An 8,694-nucleotide genomic window follows, 5' to 3' on the forward strand; every position below is an offset into this window, starting at 1 on the left:
GCCTTGAGCTGAAGAGCTGAGGGACAGAGCCCAGGCCCAGAGTTCAAGCCCCACGACTGACAAAAAAAAAAAAAAGAATATCTTGGATTTGTCTGCCAAGGCTGGCTTCAAATTTATATTCTCAAATCTCAGCCTCCAGAAAAGGGAGTGGCTAAGATTCTAGGTGTGAGCCACCAGCAACTAGCTCCATTTTTTGCAGGGTAAATACAGTATTTGTAAATGTTAACAGAAACAAGGTCTGATTTTTTAGAAATCGGAGAACATCAGAATTTCATTCCCTTAAGTGGGAGCAAAGCATTTGTTGAAACAAACATATTGACATGATTAGGTATTTTAACGATTGAGGCTTTAGAAAAGAGAATAACTACATTGCACTCAAAGAAAAGGGAAGTTTTGTCATTGGGTTGAGCTTAAGTCCTAACCAGACATCCTACACTCATACATGGCTCTTAAACCCAAAATTCATCCTCCCATGTAAACACAGGCATACTCTACATAATTTGTTGACTAAAGTGTATGCATGTACAAATAGACAAATAGAATTTTAAGCATATACTATGTACTACACAAATATACTTTTTTGGGTGCTGATCCTGGGGCTTGAACTCAGCCTGGACACTGTCCCTGAGCTTTTTTGGTTCGAAGCTAGTGCTCTACCATTTAAGCCACAGCACCACTTCAGGATTTTTCTGAGTAGTTTACTGGAAATACTGTTAGAGTCACTGACTTTACTGTCGGGACTGGCTTTGAACTGTGACCCTCAGATATCAGTCTCCTGAGTAGCTAGGTTTGCAGGTGTGTGCCACCAATGCCCAGCTAACAAATATACTTTAATTGTAATTATCTACTATCTCATTTAATTTGATGATAGGTATTGTTATCCTACTTTATAGACAAAAAACTAGAAAATTTATATAACCTAAAATTATGACATAGTAGAACTATATAACTCACTAGAAATGATATTTGACAAATTAAGAGAAATTCTTATCTCCAATAAACCACCAGAAAACTAGAAGTGGCATTGTGACTTAAGTGCTAGAATGCTAGCCTTGAGCTAAAAGATGAGGAACAGCACTCAGGCCCAGAGTTCAAGCCCCATGTCTGACAAAAAAATAAAGTGTGTCATTTGGTTGTATTTTTTTGGGGGGGGGGGTCTGGTTGTAGGGCCCGAACTCTGGGCCTGGATGCTGTCCCTCAGCTCTTCAGCTCAAGGCTAGCACTCTACCACTTGAGCCACAGCGCCACTTCCGGCTTTTTTCTTTTTGCTTATGTGGTGCTGGGGAATCGAACCCAGGGCTCAAGCATTGCAAGGCAACCGCTCTACCACTGAGCCACCTTCCCAGCCCTTGGTTGTATTTTGTATGTTGAAAAATTTTATAACTATTACCATTATCTAATTCCAGAAGACTTTAATCATCCTAGAAAGAAATCTCATATCTATAATCAATCATTAGCCTACTTCTCTCTCCCATCAGTCCTTAGGAACTAGCAAGTTTGCTTTCTATTTATGCAGCTGTCTACTGCAGACATTCGTATAAGGGAATCATATTAGAAACACACTCTGCCTTTTACATCTGACTTCTTTCACTTAGCATCATAGTCTCAAAATCCTGTCGCTGTATCCTGTATCACTATCATGCTGTAGCTTGTATCACTACTTCATTCAGTCTAGGGGATAAATCCTCCTTTATGCATGAACCACATTTCAGTTTTATCCATTCACCGGTTCATGAACATTTGGATTGCTTTCACTTTCTAGCTGTAATAAATCATAGTGCTTTGAACATTTAATTTCCAACTTTTGGTAGACACATTCTTTCCACTCTCAAGAGTAAATACCTTTGCCTAAACCGTCTGGGTCATATGGCAACTTGCCAAACTTTTTTTTACAAAGTGTTTGAACTATTTTATATTCCATCAACAAGGTCTGAGGTGCCCCAATTTCTTCACATCCTCACCAATAAATAGTGTTTTAAATATATTTTAAGTTGGCATATTTTCTTAATGTAGGCAGAAATCTTGAAAGTCCAATATCCTGTATTTCATCGCAGTACCCCTGACTGAAGATTTCTATTAAATCACCTACTAAATATAGGAAATAGTGACCTTACCAAAACTGGCATTTCTTCAAAACAAATTCCAGTGCTTTTGTAATCAGCATAAAGACAGGTACACACAATGTTGGAACAGAATAGTGAGCTCAGAAATAAATCCTCAAGTATATGGTCTAATTTGACCATACCATAGACCACATCGTAGGGAAAGAATCTCTTCAATGGTGCTGTAAAACTGGATATCCAGACACAAAAGAATGAAGCTGGACCTTTACCTTACACAGCTATAAAAATTAACCCAGCCAGGCATATGTGGCTCATACCTATAATCCTAGCTACTCAAGAGGCTGGGATCTGAGGATCATGGCTCAAAGCTAGCTAAGGCAGGAAAGTCTGTGAGTCTCTTATCTCCAATTAACCAGCAAAAATCCAGAAGTGGAGCTGTGACTCATGTGGTAGAGTTCCAGCCTTGAGCAGAAGAGCTCAGGATCAGTACCCAAGCCCTGGGGTTCACATCTTAAATGTGTAACTTAATACTTTATATAACTCCTGGAAGGAAACCTAAGGGGATAGATAGGTTCATGACACAGTACTTAGTAGTGCTATGGCACTATACTTAGTAATGATACCTGGGACATGAAGCCCAAAGCACAGGCAACAAAAACAAACATAGACAAATGGGACTGCATTAAACTTAAGGACTTCTGCCCCCAGAGTTCAAACCCCATGACCAAAAAAAAAAAAAAAAAAAAGACTTCTGCCCATCAAAGGAAACAGCAGAGTGAAAAGTCAATCTTATATGAAAGGTTAAAATTTATACATTATATGGGGCTGGGAATGTGGTTTAGTGGTAGAGTGCTTGCCTAGCATGTATGAAGCCCTCAGTTCAATTCCTCAGAAGTGGTGCTGTGGCTCAAGTAGTAGAATTCTAGTCTTGAGCAAAAGAAGCTCAGGGACAGTGCCCAGGCTCTGAGTTCAAGACTGGCCAAAAAAAAAAAAATGGGCTGGGAAGGAGGCTCAGTGGTAGAGCGCTTGCCTTGCATGCATGAGGCCCTGGGTTCTATTCCTCAGCACCACATAAGCAATAAAAAAAAAAGCCAGAAGTGGCGCAGTGGCTCAAGTGGTAGAGCACTAGCCTTGAGCTGAAGAGTTGAGGGACAGCACCCAGCCCAGAGTTCAGGCCCCACGACCGGACCGCCCCCCCCAAAAAAAAAATATATATATACAAATGGCCAAAAACCCTGAGCAGTAGAGGACCTATATAGCACGTGTGAGGCCCTGAATTCAAAGCTCAGAACCATCAAAAAAGAACAACAACAAAAAAAACAAGAACAAAACAAATGACCAACAAAATATGAAAAGATTTTCAACATCACTAATATTAAAGAAATTAAAATTTAAAAGGAAAAAAATGTTGGCAGGGATGTGGAAAAGTTGGAACTCTTTTGCATTGCTGGTGGGAATGTAAAATGGTCTGGCTACCATGGCAAATAGTACAGAGAGTCCTCAAAAACTAAACATAATTATGCAATCCAGCAATTTCACTTCTGGGTATATATATATAGTCTCTCAAATATGTAAATATATTTTTCTTTAACATAATGTGCTGGGGATAAAACCCAAGACCTCACACATGCTAATGTACCTCTATCACTGAGGTACATCCCAGCCTTGACAATGAAATCTTGAAGATACTTGCACATCTATATTGATTGAAGCATTATTCAAAATAGTCAAGAAATGGAAGCAGTTCAGATGTCCATTATAGATGAATGGTTAAAGTCAATGTAACATATCCTTAGCAATTTCCGTTCTTACAAAAAAGGTGGGGGAGTGCCTGGGAATGTGGCTTAGTGGTAGAGTGCTTGCCTAGCGTGAATGAAGCCCTGGGTTCCATTCCTCAGTACCATATAAACAGAAAAAAACAGGAAGTGGCAACATGGTTCAAAAGGCAGAACACTAGCCTTAAGCCAAAAGCTCAAAGACAGTGCCCAGGCCCTGAGTTCAAGCTCCAGGTCTGGGAAAAAAAAAAAAAGCCAGGGACTGGTGGCTAACACCTGTAATCCTAGCTACTCCAGAGACTGAGATCTGAGGATCATGGTTCAAAGCCAGCCTGGGCAGGAAAGTTCAAGAAACTCTCATCTTTAATAAACCAGCAGAAAACAGGAAGTGGTACTGTGGCTCAAGTGGTAGAGCACTTGCCTTGAGCTGAAGAGCTGAGGGACAGTGCCCAGGCCCAGAGTTCTAGAGTTCAAGCCCCACAACTGACAAAAAAAGAAAGAAGAAAAAGGAAAGAAGGAAGAACGAGGTACAGTGGCTCATGCCTGTAATTCTAGCTTTGCATGAAGCTGAAATCTGAGGACTGTGGTTTGAATCTAGCCCAGGCAGAAAGGGCCAAGAGACTTTTTTTTTTTGGCTGGTCGTGGGGCTTGAACTCTGAGCCTGGGCACTGTCCCTCAGCTCTTCAGCTCAAGGCTAGTGTTCTACCACTTGAGTCACAGCACCACTTCCGGCTTTTTCTGCTTATGTGGTGCCGAGGAATGGAAACTTAGGCCTCATTCATGCAAGACAAGTACTCTACACTGAGCCACCTTCCCAGCCTCTTTTTTTTTTTTTTTGATGAGTTATGGGGCTTGAACTCAAGGCCTGTACATTCCATTCTCCCAGAGCTCTTTTTGCTCAAGGCTAGCACTCTAGCATTTTGAGCCACAGTGCCACTTCTGGTTTTCTGATGGTTAAGTGAAGCTAAGTCTCACAGATTTTCCTGCCCAGGATGCTTTTGAACCAGAATCCTTAGATCTCAGCCTCCTGAATGGCTAAAGAACAGGCATGAACCAGCAGTGCCCAGCCTCCATGAGACTCTTATCTCCAATTAACCAGCAAAAAGCAAGAAGTGGAGCTGTGGTTCAGGTAGTAGAACACCAGTTTTAAACCAAAAGCTAAGGGACAGTATCCAGACCCTGAGATCAAACCCCAGTACCAAGAAAAAAAAAAAAAAAAAGGAAGAGCTGTGTATGATGGCTCATGCCTGCTGTCCTGGCTTCTCAGAAGTCTGAGGGAGGAGGATCCCTTGAGCTCAGGAGTTTGAGGTTGGCCTGTGCAAAATAGCAAGACCCCACCCAAACAAAACAAAATCCTTTACACTGAAAATAAATTATAAATAAGACCTGTTGTGGGCTGGAGATGTAGATCAGCATAGCTCTTGCCAAAGCATATGAGTTCCTGAATTAGAGCCCTAGCTCTATAAGAAAAAACAAAAAAAAAAACTATAAATTTTTTTCACTCTATATTTTCTTACATTGCTATAGAAAATAGATGTGGTTTGGTTTTTGTGTGTATGTGGATTTAAGATTGCACCAGGACCTATTAATGAATCATAAACTTCCTGTTCTCTTTCCTCCCTCTTGAGTGGCGTAAGTAAACTTGATTTTCAGATCAGTTTCATCATGTGAAGTTCTTCCCAAATACTAAACATAATACTGACTTGACACCACAATTTGATAAATGATCATCGTAAATCATTATAAATGAACCAAATCTGACAGCCCACTTGTTTGCCTAGTTATCTTGATGCTAATTCTATGCCTTCTCTAAGTAGAAAGAAAAATACTGTGCAGAAATGAGAATCTTGGTGCATGCTGCTAGCAGTTGTTCAGGAAGGGGAAAAATAAAGAAGAAAGAGGTGAAAGAAATTTCCTTTCACATTACAAACTATGATTTTGATGCTTTCCACATATGAGAGGAAAATTTTGAGGATTTTTTTCCTTTTTTTTTGGTTGTGGGGCTTGAACTCTGAACTCGGTATGGGCTCTTTTTGCTGGAGACTAGTCCTCAACCACTCAGAGCCACAGCACCACTTCCTGTTTTCTGATGGTTAATTGGAGAGAAGAGTCTCACAGCCTTTCCGGCCTGGGCTGGCTTTGAACTGTGATCCACAGATCTAAGCCTCCTAATAGCTATGATTACAGGTGTGAGCCACCAGTGTCTGGTTTTAAGGATGTTTATAGCAGTACCTAAACAATAAAAACATAAAGCTGACGTGTATGTATGTATGGTGTGTTCATATGCATTTATGTGCATGTATGCTATTGGGGTTCAAACTCAGGGCATTGTGCATAGCAAGCAAGTGCTCTATCAATGAACTACACCTCTAACTGGAAGTTGATATTCTTTTTAGGGTTCTATTGAGTGTTTGTGTGTGTGTGTGTGTTTGCTAGGACTGAGGTTTGAACACAGGACTTCATGCACATCTTTTTTCACTCATGGCTGTAGGGGTCTGTATCTTGATGAGGACAACAATTAATTATATCAACCAACAATCCTATCAATAATCAGTCAATCAACAATCATAACATCTACTGTGTGCCCAACACTACACAGATTAAAAGGTTAAAATAGCCTCCCTGTTCTGGACAATTTTCCAATTTTGTTAGGCAATCAAAATGTGTTTGTATGCTAAAATAACTAGAGGGTCAATAAAGCCACAGGTAAATAGTAATGCATTTGACATGTGCCATTGTATTCTCAGAGAGAGAATACAACTGCAGTGAAGGTCAGAAAGGGTTAGGCCTATAAGGTGTATAGAATATAGACAGGTAGAGAAGAAAATCCTCCCATTGCTGATAAGATTGGCAAGTACAGCACAAGCCAACAAAAAACTCTTCAAGATGCTGTATGAAGTATCAAAATGGTCACGGAGGTCACCTGTCACCTGCTTTTTTTAAAAATTACTTTATTGTTATTACAACTGTGATGTACAATTAAAATTACAGTAATAAGTACATTTCCTTTTGCACAGTGCCTTCTGTTCCCTCCCTCTCTCCCAGTCCCTCCCTCCCATCTCCACTCATAAGTTGTGTAGTTCACTTTCATCAGTGTCCAGTGAGCTCCACTGCTGCACTTTTCACCCTTTTTCCTTTGAGTTCTGTGCCCTCCCTCTCCCAAAGATTTACACATGAATACACCATATGTAAAGGAGACAGAATCATCAAAAAATAAATAGAGAGAGAGAGGGAGAGAATGTTCTTGTTTTCCGTATTTTGGAGCTAATTTGAAAAAGACCCCCGTGTTAATATTTGTCATGATTTGTTTTCCAAAATAAAGGACGTTTTTTTCCACCTCCCAGGCAATGAGCATCACTTGTATGTTCAACTAGTGTCTGGGGGAGTCTTGAAACTTAAGCTCAGTTGGAATTTGCCTTAGTGAGCCATAACCAACAAATTACAAAAAACAGAAGTGACATTGGGTTTTACTACCACCAGGGGGAGAGAGCACATTAAAAAGGGCTAACTGGACTGACAACCTTTTCTAACTCAGGGTCAGCAAGTGTTGCCCTATCCCGCACACAGGAAAGCTCAGTCCCTAGGGTCACAGCTCTTTAGTATAGATTCCCTGAGACAAGTACATGTAGGAGCTTGTGCCAAATAAGCTAAGTGGTGAACTGACACTTAAACAATATACTATTTTATACCCAGATTACAAAGCATCCTCATTCTAAAAGTACTCTTAAAAAATGTAACATTTGCCAAGCACCGGTGGCTCACGCCTGTAATCCTAGCTACTCAGGAGGCTGAGATCTGAGGATCACGGTTCAAAGCCAGCCCCGGTAGAAAAGTCCATGAGACTCTTATCTTCAATAAATCACCAGACAACAAGAAGTGGGGCTGTGGCTCAAGTGGTATAGCGCTAGCCTTGCACAAAAGAAGCTCAGGGACAGTGCCCAAGCCCGGAGTTCAAGCCCTATGACCGGAAAAAAAGAAAATGACTTATTCCCAAACTTAAAAAATGTGAGTACGGGCCATTGAGTGATTGTTCTTTGGACTGCCCCTCCTTGCAGATGCCCACCACACGGGAACCCCTGGATTTCCTGCTCCCCTTCCCGAAACAAACTGTCCCCACTCACCTGACCCAGAGCGTCCTTGGAATCAACACAGATTTCCTTGGCAGCCAGCACCCTGCTGTCTTCTTCTGACCTCTAGACCTTGCCCTCCCGGCTAGATAAGAATTTATTTGTTGGTAACGAGAAGGGAGGCCTGGAAGCTTGAATGCATTTATTCTTATACCATCATTAGCACAGCTGTGTTCTAGGCCCAAGTCCCACAAACTGAACAAGGCAGCTCTTTCCAGCAGGTGCTGAGACCTCCAGACCTGGTTCAGGTGAGCACACTTGAAGCACTGGCAGGGTCCTCGTACCGGTGGGGCGGAGTGCAGTGGGCGGTGTTTGCACCCAGCTGGCGGGTGAGTGTCCCCGCGGACTTCCAGGGCCCCGCCCCACCCCGCCCCGCCCCTCGGAACGCTTTACACCTCCGGTCCCCTCCGGCTCAAGGCCTTTGGAGCAAAGCAGCAGCAAGCTACACGTGGCCCGGGGGAGACACGTGATTAAAGGGGCGGAGCCAACAGGCAGCCCCGCCCCGCAGGGGAGCCCCGCCCCCTGCCAGTTAACCGGCCGCGGTGGCGCGGGCGCTCAGTCGGTTCGGCTGCGGCGGTCTCGGAGGTGGCGTCCCGGGCGACCAGCGCCATGGCCACGGTGCGGGAGAAGGCGGCCGCGTTGAACCTCTCCACTCTGCACAGCCCGACCCAGAAGCCTCCCGGTAGGTGCCGGGGACCCCTCACGCCTTCGCCTCGCTCCGGGGGCAGC

The 8,694-nt window shown here is 42.8% G+C and overlaps 1 protein-coding gene across 1 annotated transcript in view; it reads left to right on the forward strand.

The window, feature by feature from the left end:
- Positions 1-8,538: 8,538 nt before the first annotated feature.
- The window catches only part of Depdc7 (DEP domain containing 7), a 24,459-nt gene continuing 24,303 nt past the window's right edge, over positions 8,539-8,694 (forward strand). Inside the window, exon 1 of the mRNA XM_013019519.1 lies at positions 8,539-8,647. Coding sequence (XP_012874973.1) covers positions 8,575-8,647 — 73 coding nt within the window. The 5' untranslated portion in view covers positions 8,539-8,574. The remainder of the gene's footprint in view (positions 8,648-8,694) is intronic.

This window comes from Dipodomys ordii, unplaced genomic scaffold, assembly GCF_000151885.1.
Source record: "Dipodomys ordii isolate 6190 unplaced genomic scaffold, Dord_2.0 Scaffold46, whole genome shotgun sequence".
NCBI classification, from domain to species: Eukaryota; Metazoa; Chordata; class Mammalia; order Rodentia; family Heteromyidae; genus Dipodomys; species Dipodomys ordii.